General features: G+C 37.3%; 1 protein-coding gene across 1 annotated transcript in view; it reads left to right on the forward strand.

The window, feature by feature from the left end:
* Window positions 1-24,514, forward strand: part of LOC140137022 (uncharacterized) — a 78,413-nt gene that overhangs the window by 53,060 nt on the left and 839 nt on the right. The window contains exons 5-6 of the mRNA XM_072158682.1: window positions 15,100-15,567; window positions 17,985-18,130. Of these exons, the coding sequence (XP_072014783.1) occupies window positions 15,100-15,567; window positions 17,985-18,130 (614 nt within the window). The remainder of the gene's footprint in view (window positions 1-15,099; window positions 15,568-17,984; window positions 18,131-24,514) is intronic.

The raw sequence follows: 24,514 nt of genomic DNA on the forward strand, positions 1-24,514 counted from the left end.
ATTTGAAGTTCATCTTCCTGAGCATTTTGACACCTTTTTTTAAAATGGAAATCGGTTTAAAAATGAGAGAGTGCGGGCAAAAACAATCACAAAGTAGGTGGGATTTAACCCCACCTCTTTTTCCACATTTACTATCATTCTGAGCAAGTATTAGTCTTTTAAATGACCTTCTGTATTTATTTACTTGGTTTAGATGTCTGGGAGTTCATTTAGACATTTTTTCCTAGATTCAAATTTTTAATGGCAGTTTTAGATCATATTTACGATACGCATCCCTCCCCCTAATCCTCCTCCCCCTAATCCTCAGCCACCCTTGGCACATTTCATGCCAAACGTCATAAGAATATCGTCGGCCGCATCACATACTGACGTATTTGCAAAATACGCATTTCGAGAAAATCGAAGTTGAAAATTTAGAGATTTTCATTTGCTTCATAATCTTGATTAAAACATTATTGTCGATTAAAACCAGGTTAGCAGTAAAGCGAATATACTATATTTTCAATATAATTCACTTATTACTATCAGAGCATAACTTATTCTGCAAAAAACCAATATTAAATAAAATACGTCACTATGTGAAAAGGACTAATGACAATTTCGCTGTTCAAATGACAAATACGTCGCGCAAATACGTCAGTATGTGAAACAGTTGCGCAAATACGTCAGTATGTGAAAAGGACAAAACAGCGATTTTATCGTGTAATGACAAAGTTGCGCAAATACGTCTCGCAAATACGTCAGTATGTGAAACGGCAAATCCTTCAAATTGCAGATACGACATACTGGGCTTGCGCAGTATATGGTGATCGGCAAATACGTCGTTATGTGATACAGACATTTCAAGGTTTTGTATATACGTCAAAATTAAATTAATTAATATCTTACTAATGATGCATGTTCCTGTATGGTATTCGTATTACGCGGGCTTTGGATGTAGACTCATTTTCCCATGATGCACTGCGTATTTTGGCCTCGACCCAGCGACCGCTGGAGGCGCATCGTATTTGAAACGCGAGAATTGAACTAATGGTTTTTGGTGAATATATAGAGTAGAACATAACAAACTAATATACCAATTTTCTCAAAAATGTTAAAAATGTCGAATATACGTCAGTATGTGATACTGCCGACGATATAATTAAACATTATTTTAAAACAGGTTAAAAACATGAGTAATATAGAATAAATTAGCCTCAAAGACCTAATTGAATCTTCTAAGTGAAGGAATACTCAAGAGACAGTGTTTTGAAACCCAAGCTGCACATAACATAACATAATAGGCATTTATTGAGCGCCCCACAAAGAACGGAGCGCTTTACAAAAGAATATATACAGCTACATGAAACTAATACAAACAATACAAAGCATAATATATGTCAAGACAATTGGATAAGAGCATGATAAAAACTACTTGAACAGGTATGTTTTCAGATTTGCTTTGAAAAGCTGGAGTGTACCAGCTTCCCTGATGTCAACGAGGTAGAGTGTTCCATATCCGGGGTGCACATGATTCAAATGAATGATCACCGGTACCAGTGGCGTAACTTTGGGACAGGGTGCCCGGGGGCGAAAGTAGTTCGGGTGCCCCTAACCAAGGGTGTGCATGGTGCAGAGCTAATCAATTTTGGTATTGAAAGGCATACAGGGTGTATCAAAATGATTACCGGGTTATGTGACATTTTCAAAAATATATCAAAAATACAAAATTTCTAATTAATATAGTTTTTGTACTATACAGAGGAAGGGGCATATGTTAACTTATTGATCTATTAATCTGAAGTTGATAGGTTGATGCATCTGGGAACTATTGTCATTTAAACGAAGATCGGTGTATTCATGGTTCGACTTACACAGCACAATATGAATAGATTCACTGTTTGAACCATTTATTGCATACATACTCTTCAATATCTCACCTCAGTCTACATATCATAAATTTGCTTTACATATGCTTTTAGAAAGATAGTTCCTGAAGTCCCTGCCTTACGACTCTGGCAGTGTGAAGTGAAGCCCTACCTTGAAAGAACTTAACACCTGGGATGGATCCATTCTGTACCTGTCCATATCAAATTTTGAAGCATTGCAAGTTATAGCATGTTTGCATGGGATACGCCATGTGTTCTTTAAAACTGTCTTCTAAATCTTCTCTGCACTTCTCCATAGCGTCGTGTCACCAGTGATTCTTAACTATGAATGCACACTGAAGTGTGGAATACTTTGGAGCCATTCCAATAACTTTTACCAGGTCTAAACTAACCTACACTGTCTACAGTCTATAGCCATTCTGCCACATCATCTACTTAGTAATCTCAATACTACAATTTAAATTACCGCCGTGGAAGGTGTTGATACACAAACTTCTTTCACCCCACCTAAATTATTCAAGTCAATATTACTCTCAACCAATATTGATTAGAAGATTTATATATATTATGAATGAAGAAGTAGGCAAGGGAAATATTAAACATTTCCATGATTGTCAACATATTATTCTCACAAGGTATTTGCAGTAAAATAGAGCTTTGAAAATGGTGCGCTACTGATCCAGCGTTACGACGAAAAGTGTAAGAACACCTACTTTCCTTTAGAATCATGTAACTTCTGAACAGAATGTGCTATCCTTATGATCTAAAATTCTTAGAGAAGATAAAACTACTATAATTACAAATGTTTAAACATTTAAAGGGGCATTTCGTGATCCACAGCCTCATCCCCACTTTTCTCAAAAAAGTTGAGATTTTTATATCACTGGAAACCTCTGGCTACATAATGTTTATGTACAAAATATTTCTTGCAGATTAATTTGTTTTGCAAAGATATCGTGAAATTTGAATTTCGTTCTGGTGCACCAGAACGAAATTACAACGCATTGTCTATGGAGCAGTGTAATACACATAATCATGCATAACTCGCAAACGCAAAATCGGAATCAACTGAAATTTTGGGAATAGGCTTTTTTCGTGGATATGTACTGATAAATGTCATAAAAAGAGGATGCTAGGATCACGAAACACTCCTTTAACCCCAAACTGACTCAAAAAATAGTTTAAAAAATCGGCAAAAATGAAAAGTCTTCGGTACCAATCATTTTGATACACCCTGTATAGACCTACCGAATAACTTACAAATAGTGTTTCAGATTAAATTTATTTCATTTTTCAATACAAGCTAATGCAGTGCATGTTAATAAAACAAAATGTTTTCATATTCTCCAATGTCTTTACTTTTGAAGACTCATCACTAGCAGCTACTAGCTGCAGTGACGTAGCTAGTGATTGTGGCGATCAGGGACAAGAATACAAAATACCCCCTCTTCCTAAAACAATTGCGTGCAGGCGTGCAAAAATACCACTAATTTGGTATTAAATCAAGTTGAATTTATAGGTCTTTAAAATGCCAACTTATGTTTCAATGCGCGCGAAGCGCGCGAAAAATTTTGTGTTGAAGGGGCACCCAAATGAAGAGTAATTCTATGCATGGTGGGTAAAGGTTTCCACTTCTTTCCTATAACAAAGTATTATCGTGTCAAAGGCTATCCAGGCTTGGGTGCCCCTTAGCCCGGGTGCCCGGGGGCGCGGCCCCCCAGAGCCCATAGGAGTTACGCCACTGACCGGTACGTGTCTTGGTTTTTGGCTGAGATAGAAGTGTTTTGTCCTTTGCATAAGCAGATGTTTTAACCGAGATCAGTTCTTGAAGATATGATGGAGATCAAAATGTAACAAAGCCACCTTTTTGAGTACCCCAGTATATGACACAAGCCTTGTTCACACAGTCGGACTTAAACCACTTAATACCGGACTTAAATTACGTCGGTAATAGTATCGGGTATAAGTGGCAGTGTGAATGAGCGTCGGATATAACTATATCCGACGTAATGTGGTTTAAATCCGACAATTTAAATCCGAAGATGACCAGGGTTAAGAGCTGTTAAGACCGATCGAAACGTTACGATCGGTAATAGTACTTACGTGTGAACACTGAACAGCGCTTTTGGGCTGTCGGATATAACTGTGACCTTTCACCTTTCTGCGTGATTCAGCGTGAAGAACACTTCCGGGTTAAATTAAATCACTCGCGCAACTGATTTGAAGCAGAGTATAAATAGTGTGACCAGTGAGAGATAAAACAAAATCATCATGGATGCAGGTGCGAATATCAAACGCAATAGAGGAATGAACTGGCAAGAGAAGGAGACATTAGCTCTGCTGACCATTTCCGGTTAGTTATGACCGGTAATAGCTCGGATATAAACACGTCGGACATAGAGCTATTGCCGACTCGTCGTGTTCACACAGTCGGACTTAAATTACGTCGGTAATAGTATCGGATATAAGTGGCAGTGTGAATGAGCGTCGGATATTAAAAAAAATTACTATATCCGACGTAATGTGCTTTAAATCCGACAATTTAAGGCTGAAGATGACCAGAGTTAAGAGCTGTTAAGACCGATCGAAACGTTACGTCCGGTAATAGTAATTACGTGTGGACACGCAGCACTATTGGGCTGTCGGATATAATTGTGAGTAGGCCTATATCACTCGCGGAAAATTTGAAGCAGAGTAATTTATGGCTGCAGCTGCAAATATTAATATAAACTAGCGGGATGCAGGCCTTGCCGTTTAGATTTTAAAGGCGAGTGGTTAATCACTCGCTAGCATGATTGTAGGCGAGTGGTCGAATTTTCACAAATATCACTTATTTAGGAAATAATCAAGTAGAGTTTCTGTCTTGACACGGTATTTATGTACATTTATGTTGAAATGCGCGCGAAGCGCGCTAACATTTTCACTTTCTACGCTTGGAGGAGTACAGCATCGATTAAATACTGAAATGGCTGATTCAGTGGCTGATTTTGGGAGATTCGCAGCGAGTGATATTTAGTGTCTATGGCGAGTGGAAAATCGCTCACTAAAAATCGAGTTTGGGCGGGCGGCGGCGAGCGATCGCTCGCCTCAAACGGCAAGGCCTGGGGATGCGATTATTTTTCTCGGACATCACCGTTAGATGAGTAAATGGGAGCGTTCACTATAACAGGAAGAATTACTGAACAGGTAGAATCATTGAAAATGAACATTAAAATCTGTTCTTTCTTACATTTCCTTTTAGCTTCTTTTTTTTATTTGCTGCTTGTGATTTCCCGTTTCCATAGAGGGGTCAATTGGAATGACAAGGAAACATTGGCTATACTCAAAATTTGGAGAGACACGGAAAGTATTTCTGGGATAAAAAAAACCTTTGGGAGGAGATAGCCACGCTATTACATGACAAGGGGGGGTCCTGATACGGTCGGGGAGCAGATACCTGTAGTGATAAAGGCACTGAAAACTCTCCATCGCACCCTCCATGATCGGGTGAAAAATTCAGGCGCAGGAGCAATATTGACCATCCTTATTGGGATATACTACACGAGTTTGAGGGGGGGGGGTAGCAAATGTTAACCCCCAGAGGGTTCAGTGGGGGGGGGGGGGGAAGTATGGCCCTGGATGTAGATGGAGATGTAATTTATTAAGCCATAAGCATGATAACAGAAAGGCATGAAATTGCATTTTATAAGATGATTAGGGGGGTTCCAAATATATACGGAAAGAAAAATAGGGGGTGTCATAAAATATTTTTGATGACCAAAATGTAGGGAGTCACAACATAGCATGACTACTGATAGTGTGTTTATTTTATTCAAAAAGACTGATGCCTGGTTTTTTTTTTGGGGGGTGTAAACGGTGGGGGGGTCATAAAATATTTGCTGCCGAAATAGGGAGGTCGCAATTTTATTGAAGCCGACTTTTTGTAAATTTGGGACCCCCCCCAAGAAAAAAATAGCATGATGATGGGAGTCAGTGTAATTTTTTTTATTTTTGTCATTTTTTCAAAGATGTCCACTATAGTAGGGCCTACATGTATAAAATGCGATATAGAGCTAAGTCTACTGTAAAATGGGACTACTTTGTCAAACTAAAATAATAATAATAATAATAATAATAATAATAATAATAATACTAATACTAATAATAATAATAATAATAATAATAATAACAGAACCTACATAAATACAAAATTGGTCTTAATTTTGGAAGTTTTGAATTTGCATTTTTCTTACATGACATACCTACCGCATTGTCTGTAATTTGTTCTAAAGAGGGGCGTTTATTGAAAGTGAATTTTCAGTGAAAACAAAAATCGGGTTAAATTTTCTGATGATGCTCATGTAGAAAGAAGGGGTTTATGACCGGTAATAGGCTTTAACGGACATAACACGTCAGGCATACGCTGGCGAAGTTACGTCATTTATCGGATTAATTACCATAGCAATAGGTGAAAACAATTTTGAACATTTCGCGCTGTACTACAAGCAGGTTGCACTCATCACCTGTATGTCTGCAATCATAGATTGAATACAATACCGGTCTTTTCAAAGATACTAATCTTACAGGTGCAACTAATCAGCATGATTCACCTATTGCTATGGTAGTTAATCCGATTATTACGTAACTTCGCCAGCGTATAGCGCTATAGCCGACAAATGTGGACGCACTAAGGGATTAGCGGAAATATTTAATTCGATCGGACATAAGCCTAGATAAAATATTACCGGTAATAAGTGCATGTGTGAACACAGCTACAGAATCAGAATAGATAAGAGGGATTAGTCACAGGCGATCGATTTCGTTGTCACGGTGATTCCTTCTCATCTACTATTTCCATGGTCCTGTAAAAAGAAAATCAAGGCCGGTCAATCTATTCAAACCGTATGTACTTAAGCATTTGTTGGAACTGGCCGCTTTATTGGGAGATTTATCGTAGGTCGACCAGTAATGACATATTAATGAGCCTTTACAGACCTTTTAGCTCATTAACTATTGATAAAAACAATAAGATACAAAGAAAATATAATTTGATGTATTATGGAAACCGTATGTCCGATTTGCTTCAAACAAAAGGCATATTGATCAGTGTACTTTACCCTACTCAATTTATCTGTTTAAAATATGTTCAAAGCATTTCCTAATTTCTAGAAAGTGCATCCAATACCACCTTAAATATATTGGGGATTTGCCATTGAGTCTAATATCCATCCACGGCTCAATGGGTTTGATCTTGTTTGCCATGTTACCAAGTTAACAAACCACCTGAGATATGGCAAACTATTCTTTTTATTAAAAGCTCATGCAAGCGGAACAATATGAGACCATTTTTTTAAATGAAAGTCAGAGAATTTTTCATTTTTTCTCCCCCTGTGGAGTCCAAATTGTTGTCATTTGACCTTTATTTGGTTGTGATTTGGGGGTAACTCGTTGCTTCCCCTCTCCAGATACCTGTACTTCAAGTTCGCCCATACCCAACGCCTTAATAAAAAAATAATCAATTGTTTTAGCGTGCCGGTTTCAGTTTAAGTGCACGGTGCAAATAATGCACGGGACAAGAATACATAACGATGAAATTACGTGCCATTAAAGGCCAATAGACGGAGTAGCAGATTGCACTCTTTTAGAAAAAGGCCAAAATGAAACACTTAACTTCAAAATTTCACAAATCTGTGTACAGTTTGTAAACAGTGGCAACAGCCAATGCTTATATGCAAGTAACGTGTTTTAATAATGAGATCTGTAGAAGAAGCATTTTGAAACCGAAAATGCTAAATTCTTAGCGGTTGCTTTTGGCAGTCAAATTTTCGCCTCCGAGTCGACATCGCCATTCTAGCTGCTATTGAATTTTCACGCGAGTGTGATAATAAATATGTTGAAATCAGCTCCACGAAGGATTCCCTGTGATCAATAGATAGAAAATGGATCTACTATAGTTGTAAATTGTTGTTTTAGTCCAGGAGCAAGATCCCACAGGGGGCCTAAATAAGGACTTGGTTCATCCCCACTACATACAAGGTTTGACACCATAGGTAGTTAGTATGGACCCTCTAGATCACTGCTAGGTAGGTAGTGGACTCAAATTGTGGTATCACTATTTTTTTACAGGTCATTTTATGTATGGACGTATAATCGCATAAATTCACCAAAAATAGGACAAAATTAAGGGGTAGGGGAAATATAAACTCCAAGAACTCAACTTTTACTCATAATAATGAATTTATTTTGGTATGAATATGTAGCTAATTGATTGTTCTAACTGCCTAGTATTATTTGAAAGCAAACCTAGGTTTCATTTGATCATGATTTGAAGTGGCCAGTCCATACACTAGTGAAAAATCAGATTTTTCACAACAATGCGTAGGGTGGGTGTTTTTGTGACATTGGCTTCAAATTTTACTATTGTGCCAATTTCTATTTTCAAAATTAATTAAGTTTCCATTTTTTTTTTTTTTTTTTAATATCAAGCATATCTAGGCAAAATTTGATGTTTTGGTTCAAATATTTATGTATGTGCATGTTTGCTTGCATGTTGGTTTGTGTTGTGTGGGTTTGGGGTAGGTGTGTGTGGGTATGTGGGGTGGGTGCGGGATGTGTATAGGGTTCAGGGTTGGGGTGTTTTACATGTCTTAATATGTCACTCGGCTGAACTATATAAGTTCTATTAACAAAATTTGTTTGGTAAGTTGCCATTCATGTAATAGTTTGAATATTTATATGTGTGGGGTGAGATCAACCGCTGTTTGTCAGGAAAATAGACTGAAAATGTAAAAAAATAGTTACTTTTCCACATGTAGCAGCGTGTGTAACAATATTAAGGGTAGGGGAAATATAAACCATCATAACTCAACTTCAACTCATGATAATGAATTCATTTTGGAATTAATATGTAGCTAATTGATTGTTCAAACGTGTTAGTATTATTTTAAAGCAAAGCAAACATTAATTGTCAGGTAGATAGCCATAAAATGTGAGAAAAGGTTACTTTTCTATGTATAACCATGTCAAATATGGCATTATTAAGGGTAGGGGAAATAAAAACCACCATAACTCAACCTTTACTCATAATGAATTCATTTTGGTATCAACATGTAGCTAATTGATTGCTCTAACTTACCAGTATTAAACCATAAGATAGACATAAAATATGATAAAAATGTTAATTTTCCAATGTGTAACAGCATAAAATTTGACAATATTAAAGGTTAGGGACGTACAAACCAATGTAACTCGACATTTATTCATTATAATTCATTCATTTTGGCATTAATATAATAGATATTTGGTTGTTGTAATCTTTTAAAGCAAAATAACCATTAATTGTTAGCTGGAAAGACATAAAATGTTTTAAAAAAAGGTCAATTTTTCATGTGTAGTACCATAAAATATGGCAATATTAAGGTGTAGGGGACATTCAAATCACCAAAGCTCAAGTTTTACTGATGAAAATGAATTCATTTTGGTATCAATATGTAGCTATTTGATAGTTCTAACCTTCTAGTATTATTTTTAAAGCAATTAAGCCATTAGTTGTCCGGTAGATAGACATAAAATGTATGAAAATGTTAACATTCAATGTCTAACAGCGTAAAATATGACAATATTAAGGGGTAAGGGGACATACAAATCACCCAAACTCAAGTTTTACTGATGAAAATGAATTCATTTTGGTATTAATATGTAGCTACTTGATTGTTCTCATTTTCTGGCATTATTTTAAAAGCAATTAAACCATTAGTTGTCAGGTAGTTAAACATAAAATATGAGAAAAGTGTTGATATTCCATGTCTAACAGCGTAAAATATGAAAATATTAAGGGGTATGGGACATACAAATCACCAAAACTCAAGTTTTACTGATGAAAATGAATTCATTTTGGTATCAATATGTAGCTATTTGATAGTTCTAACTTTCTAATATTATTTTAAAAGCAATTAAGCCATTAGTTGTCCGGTAGATAGACATAAAATGTATGAAAATGTTAATATTCAATGTCTAACAGCGTAAAATATGACAATATTAAGGGGTAAGGGACATGCATATCACCCTAACTCAAGTTTTACTGATGAAAATGAATTCATTTTGGTATCAATATGTAGCTATTTGATTGTTCTAACCTTCTAGTATTATTTTTAAAGCAATTAAGCCATTAGTTGTCCGGTAGATAGACATAAAATGTATGAAAATGTTAACATTCAATGTCTAACAGCGTAAAATATGACAATATTAAGGGGTAAGGGGACATACAAATCACCCAAACTCAAGTTTTACTGATGAAAATGAATTCATTTTGGTATTAATATGTAGCTACTTGATTGTTCTCATTTTCTGGCATTATTTTAAAAGCAATTAAACCATTAGTTGTCAGGTAGTTAAACATAAAATATGAGAAAAGTGTTGATATTCCATGTCTAACAGCGTAAAATATGAAAATATTAAGGGGTAGGGGACATACAAATCACCAAAACTCAAGTTTTACTGATGAAAATGAATTAATTTTGGTATCAATATGTAGCTATTTGATAGTTCTAACTTTCTAATATTATTTTAAAAGCAATTAAGCCATTAGTTGTCCGGTAGATAGACATAAAATGTATGAAAATGTTAATATTCAATGTCTAACAGCGTAAAATATGACAATATTAAGGGGTAAGGGGACATGCATATCACCCTAACTCAAGTTTTACTGATGAAAATGAATTCATTTTGGTATCAATATGCAGCTATTTGATTGTTCTCATTTTCTGGCATTATTTTAAAAGCACTTAAACCATTAGTTGTCAGGTAGTTAACATACAATATGAGAAAAATGTTGATATTCTATGTCTAACAGCGTAAAATATGACAATATTAAGGGGTAGGGGACATACAAATCACCAAAACTCAAGTTTTACTAATGAAAATGAATTCATTTTGGTATCAATATGTAGCTATTTGATAGTTCTAACCTTCTAGTATTATTTTAAAAGCAATTAAGCCATTAGTTGTCCGGTAGATAGATATAAAATGTATGAAAATGTTAATATTCAATGTCTAACAGCGTAAAATATGACAATATTAAGTAAGGGGTAAGGGGACATACAAATCACCCAAACTCAAGTTTTACTGATGAAAATGAATTCATTTTGGTATCAATATGTAGATATTTGATAGTTTTAACTTTCTAGTATTATTTGAAAAGCAATTAAGCCATTAGTTGCCCGGTAGATAGACATAAAATGCATGAAAATGTTAATATTCCATGTCTAACAGCGTAAAATATGACAATATTAAGGGGTAAGGAGACATACAAATCACCAAAACACAGGTTTCACTGACGAAAATGAATTCCATTTTGGTATCAATATGTAGGTATTTGATTGTTCTCATTTTCTGGCATTATTTTAAAAGCAATTAAACCATTAGTTGTCAGGTAGTTAAACATACAATATCAGTAGCGTAGCCAGCCGGGGGGTGGGGGTGGGGGCAGTTCAGGGGGCAGAGTGCCCCCTGACAAAAAAATGAAAGAAAAAAGTGCCCCTCTGACAAAAAATAAATAAGGGCAAATCAGGAGGGCAAAGGAAAAGAAAAGGGCAAGGAGCCCTTTTCTACCAAAATTCAGCCCGAAAATACACAATTTTTCCGCGCTACGCGCGCATATTGCAAGGTTTAAGCCCTTTCCATCCGTCCCAATAAAACTTTTTGTCTCTATGTATTATATGATGCAATTGTAATTTTTTTCGTCTGTGCCCAAAAAATTTTATTTTGCCCCCTCTGACCAAAAAAGCTGGCTACGCCCCTGTACAATATGAGAAAAATGTTGATATTCCATGTCTAACAGCGTAAAATATGACAATATTAAGGGGTAGGGGACATACAAATCACCAATCATCTCATTTTCTGGCATTATTTTAAAAGCAATTAAGTTTCCCACGAGGGGTTGAAGGTCATAATGGGGCCAATACTAAAAAATTATCCTATCATGTTGTAATGTTGTAATCTCAAATTGTTCCTCTCATCGCTAAGAATTAAAAAAAAAGACATTTGTCATAGTTCTATGAAGCATAGTTCAGGGGTTATAACGTCGAATATATCAAAAATATCATAAATTAAAGGTCAAATTTTAAAAATGGTCCAATTGCACTAATTAATGTAAGAAACCTCAATCGTATACTACATTCAAATTTTGGTGCAACGATTTGTATTCCCGTGTTCCCCTTCACAGTTAATGCAGCCAAAGTTGAGTTACGGTAATATTTCCCCTAACCTTAATATTACCATGTTGTACTGTTACACATGGAAGTTTTTTCTCACATTTCCTTTGTATCTACATAACAACTAATGCTACTAGAATGTTAGATGAATTCATTATCACGAGTAAAAGTTGAGTTATGGGAGTTTATATTTCCCCTACCCCTTGATATTGTCATATTTAGGGACCATTCACAAACACTTATAAGGGGGGGGCTGATGCAAAAGGGGGTCTGAAATTTTTTGCCCTCCTAAGGGGGGCCTGAAAAAAATGACCAAAAATTTTCCTGGAAAAATTGAGTTTGTAAAGGGGGGGGGGCAAAAAATTTTTTGCGATGAAATTTTTTTGCATCAGGCCCCTCCCCCATTACAAGTGTTTGGTGAACGGTCCCTTCTGACAGTTTCTGTGTATCTACCTGACAACTAATGATCGCTTTGTTTATAGAAAGTTAGAACAGCCAATCAGATACATTTTAAGATGAATTCATTTTCATGAGTAAAAGTTGAGTTATGGCAGTTATAAATTTCCCCTACCCCTTAATATTGTCATTTTACGCTGTTAGACATAGAAAATTTACCTTTTCCTCACAGTTTCTGTATAGCTGCCTGACAAAAAATGGTCGCTTTGCTTTATAATAATACTAGAAAGTTAGAACAACCAATTAGATACATTTTGATACCAAGATGAATTCATTCTCATGAGTAAATGTTGAGTTATGTCAGTTTATATGTCCTCTACCCCTTAATATTGTCATATTTAAGCTGTTAGACATAGAATATTTACCTTTTCCTCACAGTTACTGTGTATCTACCTGACAACTAATGATCGCTTTGCTTTGAAATAATACTAGAAAGTTAGAACAATCACTTAAATACATTTTGATACCAAGATGAATTCATTTTCATGAGTAAATGTTGAGTTGTGGCAGTTACAAATTTCCCCTACCCCTTAATATTGTCATTTTACGCTGTTAGTCATAGAAAATTTACCTTTTCCTCACAGTTTCTGTATATCTGCCTGACAAATAATGGTTGCTTTGCTTTAAAATAATACTAGAAAGCTAGACCAATAACTTGGATATATTTTGATACCAAGATGAATTCAATTTCATGAGTAAAAGTTGAGTTATGACAGTTTACATTTCCCCTACCCCGTAATATTGTCATCTTCACGCTGTTAGACATAGAAAGGTTACCTTTTCCTCACAGTTTCTGTATATCTGTCTGACAACTAATGGTTGCTTTGCTTTAAAATGATACTAGAAAGTTAGAACAATCACTTAGATACATTTTGATACCAAGATGAATTCATTTTCATGAGTAAAAGTTGAGTTATGGCAGTTTATATTTTCCCTACCCCTTAATATTGTCATATTTACGCTGTTAGACATTGAAAACGTACCCTTTTCTCACAGATTCTGTGTATCTACCTGACAACTAATGGTCGCTTTGCTTTAAAATAATACTAAAAAGTTAGAACAATCAATTAGATATACATATTGAATTGAATTGAATAAAATTAATACCAAGATGAAGTCAATATCATGAGTAAAATATTGAGTTCTGATGATTTATTTTCCCCTACCCCTTAATATTTTTCTATGTTATGCTGATATACGAGGGAAATCAACATCAGTTTTTGTTGGGTTTTTGTTAAAATTTTTTGTCTTTTTCCCAGTGGTTACTCACGTCCTACATATAAATATTCAAAATATTACATTAATGGAAACTTAACGGATTTTGTAAATGGAAGTTGGTGCAGTGTAGTGACATATTCATGTACACACACATTCATCCCCTCACCCCCACACATACCATATGTACACCCAGCACCCCACACACACCTCGTCCCACAGACACCCCAACGAACTCATACATATTATAATGATTGGAACTGTTACAATAATGTTTCCCTTGATATGCTTAACATTAAAAACAAAATAAAACATTAAAATTTAAATTAAAAAATTAAAAATGGAAACTGAATCAATTTTGAAAATATAAAGTGGTATAGTTGTGAGATTTGAGGCCAATGTCAAACTTTACAAATATGGTTTTAAAAAATCAGATTACCACTCATTTATGGACTATATACTTCCAAATATACTCAAATGAAACCGGTTTTTGTTTAAAAAATAATACTAGAAAGTTAGGAAAATCATTTAGCTACATATTGATACCAAAATGAATTCAAAATCACGAGTAAAGGTTGAGTTCTTGGAGTTTATATCTCCCCTACCCCTTAATTTTGTCCTATTTTTTGTGATTTTGTGCGATTATATGTCCATACATAAAATGACCTAAAAAAAAAAAAAGTGATACCACAATTTGAGTCCACTACCTACCTAGCGGTGATCTAGAGGGTCCATACTTGCTACCTATGGTGTCAAACCTTGTATGTAGTGGGGGATGAACGAAGTCATTTTTTTGAGGTTGCTGCTCCTGTACTATTTTAGTGTGCATTCGCATGTAACATCATTATAATGACATTTAAACGCACAATGATGCATGTTCCTGTATGGTATTCGTATTACGCGGGCTTTGGATGTAGACTCATTTTTCCCATGATGCACTGCGTATTTTGGCCTCGACCCAGCGACCGTTCGATTCCCATGCCCGCATATTCCTTGCTTTTTTTTTTTCAAGTTGGGTTGTGTGCCGGTTGGGATTTGTGTTTATTTGTTGTCATGTTTAATTGTAACACTTTGGGTTGGTAAACAGTTCATTCTTTCTTATTAAATATATTCTGTTTCCTCTTGTAGCGAGCAATCGTTCCCCATTGTGTTTGTTTGTTCTTGTGCAGGATGCGTATCCCCATTAGGTACCTACTTAACATATAAAAATTTTGATGTTTTATTGGGGTGCGGACAACCCTATTCTTTGCATCGCAAAAATTGATTTCCCGAAATAATGTAGATTGTATAAGTTTTTAGCCTTATAATTTCTCCAAACTGCCTAAATTATATTAGATAATTATCATGGCTTGTTATCAATATTAATCCAGACTTCTCATCTTCTCCAGGTCCGCTTTTTTTTCGTAATGACTTTCTTCTTAACGACGGTGAAGTGTGGCGTTCCAGTTATGACGGTAATAAACACCGACGCTTGATGCTCCAAGAAGGTGCTGTTGTAGACATCACTTGTAGATCCAATAAGGCTGCAAGAACAGGGCCTGCTGAAGGCGTTGGAGTGAAGTGGACATTGGCAGTGGAACATGGCCAAATTGGGAAGTTTCCTGTTGATCCTCATGTATTTCCTGCTGAAAGAAATGTCGAGAAGTATCATTCTACAGCCCTGTCTGGTTCTGAATTTGGACCTTACGCAGCCAAGGCGATCGCAACGATTCGGTACACAGCTCGTTTGGAAGACCATGGCAAAAACCTAGGATGCCAGGGACTTGATCTTGATTTATCTGAAAGTCCGAACGTTTTTAGGAGTCAATTTAACGCCCATCTTCATTTGCTTATTAGACGTAAGTTTGTACACTATACTTTTACTACTATTCATACATACGCGCTATAATATATATAACAGCAAGCGTGATTGGTCGATAGGTGGGCATGCGTGCCTCGGGTGGCTAGGATGTGCGATCGCGGGTTAGGAAAACTCACGTTTTATAACTTGTGACGTCACTGCACAAAAATAACAAGTAACGTCACGCATGGAGTCAGAGAAAACTAGCTGGGTTTTTCACCCCTTCACCCATTACGCACGATATGCAGTGTTGTTATATAACCTTAACGCAGCCTACTATTACTGATGCAACAACCTGAATATTTAAATAATTAAATTGCACATCGCTTTGAAATGGCCTGGTGTAGGAGGTAATGGAACTTTAACCTGAGTTGGCAATGAATTAAAAGAGACCACGCCTCTGGATGTGAATTTCCGCTTAGCCGACTCGCTCTTACAAGATGGGATGACCAGGTTACCTTGTGACCCTGCTCTAGTCAGATGTTTGTGACTAGAGGCAACGGTGTGGAATATATTGCACAGTAGGTTACAAAGGCTTTTGTACACCATTATATTTAGATGGAAATTGCGGCGGCAATCCAGTTTATCCCATTTCAGCAAATGATCATGTGACATTTGTGACACTACCCAATGGTTCTAGTGTCCAACTATGGCCAACATGCCAGAAAGCATATGGCTAGGATGGCTGATTTAAGGTATTTGGCCCCTAAATGACCTTTGACCCCAATACTGTGTACAACTTTTAGACACTAGCTATAGATGATGCATGTGTGCAAGTGACGTCACGCTGCTGTGTTATATAGGGAAGGAGTAGCATTTTTAGTGACAGACACTTTTTTGGCCATAATGACCTTCACATGAACTTTACGCCAGACATTTTCATCTGACATTTGTGGCACCCCAAATGGTCCTTATAACCAAATTTCGGCAACATTAACAAATGCATATGGCTACGATGGCTCATTATACGATTGGTAGAAGAAAGAAATAAGTAGTCATGCCAAAGACATGACAACAAGACGGCCTGTGCGCCTATCAAGTTCCAATGCAGTGGCGAACGTTGCACTCTAGAACATTTTTGACCTTTAACCCGTATAACTTTGACCCATGGGTTACGGGTGTAATTTAACGTATTTTTGTGTGTTTGGAGTATCACAAGGAACATTCATATTAATTTTCAGCTCAATCCAAGCATGTCGGCCGATTAAAATTTTTGACCTTTGACCGCCTATAACGTGACCCTGGGTCACGGATGGGGAATCAACTGCTCTTACATTGTGCTTAGGATGTCATAAGGAATATTCCTGGTGAATTTCAGCTTAATCGGAACTTATACATGGATTTTGATTTAAAAAAAAAATTGATTGACCTTTTGACTCCCATAATGACCTTTGACCTCAATGACAAAAAGACCTTATGTACACCGACAAAATGTATTGTTCCAATTTTAATTTAAAAAATTCTACTTTGTTTAGTTGTTGCGATAAAAATTCTTGAAGTTATTTAGCTAAAAACAGGAAGTGACCCCTTAATGACCTTTGACCCCCAAAATCAAGTAACACTGATTCATGCATGATGGTTATATTACTCTGGTCTGTTTACATTTTGAGATAAAAAATGTTTGAACATTTTTGATAGTTTTGGTTTTTGACCGGAAGTAACCCCTTAATGACCTTTGACCCCAAAACTGTAGACATCCTAAAGACCCTGGCTAGTAGCGATGCATGTGTCGGTCTTTACCGGAAATGACACCTTAATGACCTTTAACCCCTTATCCGTGAACACCCTATATACACCGATCATAGACGAACGAGTCATGTGACTAAACCGTGTCATCATCGCATGTTGTCTGTAGGAGAAGATACATTTTGAAAAAAAATCACCTGTGACCCCTATATCTAGGTCAAAGGTCACACGCAGTTCAAAGTCATATGACATAAGCGGAAAAGGTCAACGGTTATCCTGACTAAGTTTGATTAAAATCTGTCAACCCAAGACTGAGCTATAGGCATGAATGTGGAAGAAGAAAGAATTAGACTTAGCTGTGGTCTAACAAACGAACACAGCCGTGTTGTGACCCCTAATGACCTTTGACCCCAAAATATATGAAAACGCCCATAGACATTGGCTAATGTCAATGCATGGGTGCACGTGGCATCACTTTGCTATGTTACTTGTGGCAGAAGGGGCATTTTGAAGGTTTTTCGTCTTAGACCGGAAGTGACCCCTTAATGACATTTGACCCCAAATAAAAAATACCACATATGAATTGGGTAACCACAATTCATTTGTGAAACATACCGTTATTGTCCTATGTTTTTCTTAGCAAATAAATATTTGTGAAAAAGTGTTATGTTCGCACTTTATTTTCATGCATCTTTGTTTTCATTTCATATCATCATTTTATCATTTCAGCTGCACCAACTCCCATGGCGTTTAAAAGCGCAGTCGTACACAAATGGCGTGGTGGATTCGTAGGCAGGATTGATATACCAATCTCAGAATATTACACTTCTTGGAAGATTATTCTCACATTCAATCGACAAGTGTTCAAACTCACAGTAAGTTATTTCGGGTGGTTTTCCCGAACCACGACAGCTTTCCATACCCCCCTGTCCTGCATCGCCGTTCCCAGGTCAGATGCTTGTAGTCCAGTGTCCTGCTTGAGTACATCTACATATATAAGGGGTGGTCTACCAGGGTTTCGTATTCCATGTTTGGGTGTCCAGGTTATCAGATTGGCGACAGGTTCGCACTTACTCCTGAAGCAGTGTCCAGCGAAGTGTATCCTCCTTTCTCTGATCTTATCTGAGAGTCTTGGAAGGTCTCCATACAGCTCTTTGTTGTTTTTTGTGCTGCTTCCAATGGAGGTTGTACACTACCTTCGGCATCCAAGTGTAACAGCCGTCCAGCTATTTAGATATCTTTGGAGTTATTATGGTCCAGGCTTCGCATCCATATGTTAACACAGACTCCACTGTTGCCCTGAAAACCCGCAGTTTTAATTTCTTTGGTAGAGCGGACTTGCTTAGGCTGTTACATGCTCTCCAAGCCGATGCCTTACGTGTTTTGAATTCATGCTCTGTGCTAGCCATCCATACTTTGAAGCCTTTTACTTCATCTAGCCTTGTGCCATTATTTGTGCTGATGTTAACCTGCTGATCTTGGTTAAAAAGCAGTTCCTGAGCTTGTTTAATTTCTTCTGACAGGAGAGCGATGTCATCCGCGAAGTCCAGGTCGGTTACCACTTCTGGCCCAACTCATCTGTTCTTTCTCCTTTCTAGATGGAATCCAAGTGCTTCTTCCTTGCCATCCGATAGCCATTCTCAAAGCATTTCAATTTTTAATTTCAACTTTATTTCCATAATCAAACAAACAGACAAATACTTATTGGATACATTATTACAAAGAAAGATTAAACGAAACGATTATGGAGGGAATGATCGAAAGGCCAATAAGGGGTCAGAATTGACCACCCCTTTTATAAGACTATCACACAAGACACATAAAACTTAAAAATTGCTCCTTGAATTAAATGTATGATAAGAAAAGATGCAATTTGTATTTTTTTTTCTGGTTTTCTTGTATGTCCTTCCAATCGGATCCACAATCTGTTTTGGTATCCCATGGGCTATGAGGATTTGTAGCATCTTGCCTCGGTGAATAGTATCGAAGGCTTTCCTGAAGTCAATGAATGTTATTATTAATAGCTGGTAGGTTTTTGGCCTTTAATCCTTCTTTTATCCTTCTAAGAGCCAGTATGTGGCTGACAGTTGTTCTTCCTACTCTGAAACCATTCTGGTTGTTTCTCAAAAGTCTATCAACTTCGCTAGCTAGTGAGCTTTTTGCATTATAACTGAGAACAATGCCAACTCCGTCAGTACGTTGTTGCACCTGCTCTATTTCTGACAGCTGAAGTTGTAATTAGCGGCTGGCCAAGGATGTCCTCATATCTGACTGGTTCTTTGTGGACTATGCGATCCTCCTGTATCCCCAGTATGTCTATGTTGTATGCCATTAAGCTGCACACTAGTTCCTCACTGCATCTTTGTTCTCTGATGGTCCTCACATTCATGGTGGAGATTGTGACAATTTTCCTGCAGTTCTTAAGGAATACTCCTTTTGCTTCCACACTTGTCAGCCTTGTCCCTTCCTTGCGGCTTTGAGGACAAACCATCATTTGATTTCTCAAAATCTGCGTCAGCTCCAGGAGTTGGTGTTTTTGTAGGGACTCTAACCCTAGTGTAGATTAGGTCTGCTGTCATAGTTTTTCTTTTGCTGGTTAATTCTGTGGTCGCAACTCCTACAGAAAATGTTGCAACTCCTATATTGAAAGTCAAGTGATCATCCTGATAATAGAGAGTTTGCGAAATGAAGTTTGAAAATATTTACTTCAACTGCAACGGCAACTTATATCGATTGTTCAAATTAACTTCAACGCGAGCGTCTGATTGGTTACTGCACCACCAGCGTCTTGTTGCTTAAACTCGGGACATGTGTATCAAAGCGCGATCAAAAGAGGGCATGTGTAAGAGCTTGTAGGCGACTGTTGTTTGGTCAAGTGGGGGTATTAGTCACACTTTAAAAAGACAAAAGCATTTACCTTAGGCGCTTCGTTTGAATAAATATGAATGAACTCGCTATACTACTCAACAAGGATTATGTCGGGACCCAGAGCTAATCTCCTTATCATATTATTTTGAAACTACCTATACGTTCAATAATTCTTACGATATAATTTAATAAAAGCTCATTAGTCCACCCAATCTAAGCAAAATAATGGCTTCACCTAGACAAAAGGTATTTTTGCTGTAACTCTCTCAAAAACCCTCCCAAACAACATATCAAAAATGTAGGAAAAAGGAAGTGGTGGAAAGCATACAAATATGCTTTAAATTAAAATCCAAAATGGCCGCTTTTGTCCATATTTTGGGCATAATATAGCATATAGACACATGTTTTTCATACAGCTTTCAATCATTTTCATCATTGCATCAGGTTTTGCATGGCTATACTCACTAGATATGTTTTGCAATTACAGTAATTGGTAATACGTTTGTGAAGATTATCATTCATCCAGGTAGTAAATAATAAATTATTTTGAACTACAATCTAGGCAACTGGACTTACGTTTTTGAGTGGGAAATTTTCACGTTCTATCCTGAACGCATCATCAGCCCGACTGATCTTCTGGCGGTGAAAGTTCATTGACCTGTGAAGCGGATGTTGTTGTATCACAGGTCACCTTCGAGTTCAACCTGAGAGGGATCTTCCTAATTGCTGAACTGTAGGCCCCGGCCAAGTTGTGACGTCCGCTTCACAGGTCAATGAACTTTCACCGCCAGAAGATCAGTCGGGCTGATGATGCGTTCAGGATAGAACGTGAAAATTTCCCACTCAAAAACGTAAGTCCAGTTGCCTAGATTGTAGTTCAAAATAATTTATAATTTAGTAATTGGTAATATTAAAAGTGACAAATGGTGGTATTTTTTCAAGATGGCCGCCGTTTTCCCGCAAAAATTTAACCATATCACTCCTTAAAACAGAAATGACCGTGTTTCAACATATTTTGTCACCATAATAATTTGCATGGCTATGCTCAATTCTTGTGTTGAAATTACATTGAGCATGTTAAGGTTACATTCTCTTTCTCAGAATTTTGGTGGAAAATGGGATATATTGCCATATTCAGTACCCAAATTTGCCAACAAATAATTAACGGAAACAAAAAAATTATGGTGCATCGGATAGAGGACGGCCTACCGATTATTTTTCTTGCATTTATATTGTTTTTAGCTTCAACAGATATTCTCTGGGAGTGCATTCATTAATTTGATTATCGATTGGGCCACTCGCTGTTTTTTCTTTTCCCTTTTTTTCATAGATTTGCTTTTACCTGATTTTCCTACCAAACTGTAAACGCCCCAAACTTACATCCTGCCTGTATAATTTTGACCTTTGGGTCTCGCAAATATAAATTATATGTTCTAGAAAACACAAATTTTACACTCAACTTCTCGTATGCCAAATTTTGTTTTAAACTGGCTGTATTTCAATGTTAGATTCGTTATTTCGAAAAGTTAAAAAATTGCAAGACTTCCTTGAATATGTTAATACAAGCATGTGTAACCTTTGAGGCAATAGTATGTACCAATATTTTACAATAATTCTGTGAAGAAACTCGGGCTTAACATTTTGAGACATGTGCGGCATTGGAAGATATTGTTTATATTTCATTAGTTATATAACAAGGTCAGCTAAAAATGGGCACGTTTATAGCGGCCGTTGGACCACCATGTTCACGTAATAGAGTACTTACAATCTGTCATCCATATTATGTTTAAATTCCATAAGTGTAATTTTCCTCCACACACTGACTGTGTTTCTGAACGACGCCATTTCAAATCAGCTGATAAACACTATACGCTACCACGTAGAGTAGGCCATGAATAATTAATGAGATGTCATTCAGCTGACTTGGATGAACGATGTAAGATAGTAGACCTTACATCGGACAATTATACAGATGAACTTTCATGCTTATCTGGGATTTAGATACCTTATCTGGTGTTTACGTTTCTTATCTGGGGTTAAGGCACCTTATCTGGGGTTTAGACTGCCTTATATATCTGGGGTTTACGTCTCTTATCTGGGGTTTACGTCTCTTATCTGGGGTTTAGATGCCTTATCTGGGGTTTACGACCCTTATCTAGAGTTAAGGCACCTTACGTAGGGTTTAGATGCCTTATCAGTGGTTTATGTTCCTTATTTAGGGTTAAGGCACCTTTTGGCCTGCTTTATCTGGGGTCTACGTCCCTTAATCTGGGGTTACGGCGCCTTATTTGGGGTTTAGATACCTTATTTGGATACGATAAGGCCGTCTAAACCACAGATAAGATAAGATAAGATATAGGCAAAATTCTGCCTTTTAGTGGCGGTTATTTTTCAATTTTGGCGGCCATCTTGGGATTTTAAGGTCCTGTGCTGTCCTAGATTATTCTAATGGATTTCTAGACCCTGTAAACATGGGTATAGACACCAGAATTATACTTCTAGGACTTTCTGCACTCGAGATATAGCCAAATTAATTTTCACTGGCGGCCATTTTGAAATTTTGGCAGCCATCTTGGAATGATAGGTCCTAGGCTGTTGTAAATGACTCTATTGGATTCCTTGACCCTAAAAACATGTGTATAGACATCAGAATCGTGCTGCTGGGTGCTTCTCTGACCAAGTTATGGTGATTTTAAGGGATTTTGGCGGCCATTTTGAAAAACGCCCTCTAGCGAGAGTTCCCCACATTTTTCGATGGTGCAGACCCCTCCCATTTTATTCACGTCCTAAAATCTATAAGAAACTTCAAAACTTCTTGTACTCACACCGAGAACGGGACCTCCATTCTATACCCTACTACATGTGCAAGTGAAGGGGGGGGGGGAGTATTGGCAGGCCGGAAGCGATTTTTGACAGGCCTAAAGGGGGTACTTGAAGCATTTTTTGTACGCCGTTTAAAATTTGTATGGGGGGGGCTCAACATTGTAAACAGCCTGTGGCCAATTACGGTGTAGGTCCTACCCCGGGTGGTTCTAGTTCTAGTTGAATACATCTCAACACCTTATTAGGGCCAAGCGAGAAGGACTCTGACCTAGAGACGATGAGTGCAGATCAGAACCGGGGATGCTGGTTCTCTTTTCGGTTCCCTTTTCGTCAATTATGGTCTGCCGGGATCTGCAAAAAATTGCTTGCCCCCTCCTTTTAACATGTCAAAAATAAGCGTCCTTAACAACCAGTCAAAATTACCAAAATACATGTAGGTGAAACACTTTCACAATTTGTTTTCATTGATTTTCTTATTTCACATGATCCATACTCATATCAGCTAGCTAAAAACTGAAAAATATTTTTTTCGACCGATCAAACCAGTATACTTAGAGCATGTATCCTTAAAAGTGGATGATGATGGTTATTTTTCAAAATGGCCGCCGTTTTCCCGCCAAAACTTAACCATCACTGCTTAAAAGAGAAATAACCGCTTTTCAACATATTTTGCTCACAAATACATCATAATTTGCACGGCTATGCTCAATTCTTGTGTTGAAATTACATTGAGCATGTTAAAAGTGGATGATGATGGTTATTCTTTAACATGACTGCCATTTTCCCGCCAAAATCTAGCTTTTATAGCTTAATTAGTACATTGCAAAGCAAACCCCTGATTAAGATGATAGATGGGATTTTCTCCAGAAGGGGGGATGGGGGCAAGCAGGCCTGTATGGGGCGGGGGCCCAAATCCACCAAATTTATCTGCACTTGGGGGGGGCAAATAGACAATTATTGCCAGGCTAATTGTTATTGATAATAATCGTATGGTATTGCATATCGTATGGATTCCCCCATCTCTCTGCCCCTCCTCTCCCTCTCTCTTCTCTTTTTCCTCTTTCTCCCTTCTTTTTCCTCTTTTTTGCTTGCACTAGGGGACGGGGGCCCCAATAGGCAATTTTTGCCAGGAGGCAATTCGCCCCCCTGCCCCCGGCAGCTACGCCACTGCATGGAACAGCTACCTGGACCACATTCACTGTCCGAGAATGTGAACAAGGTCCTTGCACAGATGATAATTCCCAAAGAGTAAGTGGAATAGTGTTGAACAAGACATGTTTCTTACAGAAAGTGCATGAAAAACAGAAAGCAGCAAAGTTTTGTAAATTATCATCTGTTCAACGATTCTCACAGATTTCTTGTGCTTAGTGCCAATTAGTGGACTGTGAATGTAATCCAGGAAGCTGTTCCATATCCGTGCAATTTTGTTTACTGACATGTGTTTAAAGTAAATTATTGAGGCAATCCTGTTTGATTAATTTTGATTGACAGGATTTTAAGATATGACCTTACCGTGTGATAGACGGCATGCAGAAACCAATGCAACTCAGCGCTAACAATCCAAGCCA

The sequence above is a fragment of the Amphiura filiformis genome, chromosome 17, assembly GCF_039555335.1.
Source record: "Amphiura filiformis chromosome 17, Afil_fr2py, whole genome shotgun sequence".
Lineage (NCBI taxonomy): Eukaryota > Metazoa > Echinodermata > Ophiuroidea > Amphilepidida > Amphiuridae > Amphiura > Amphiura filiformis.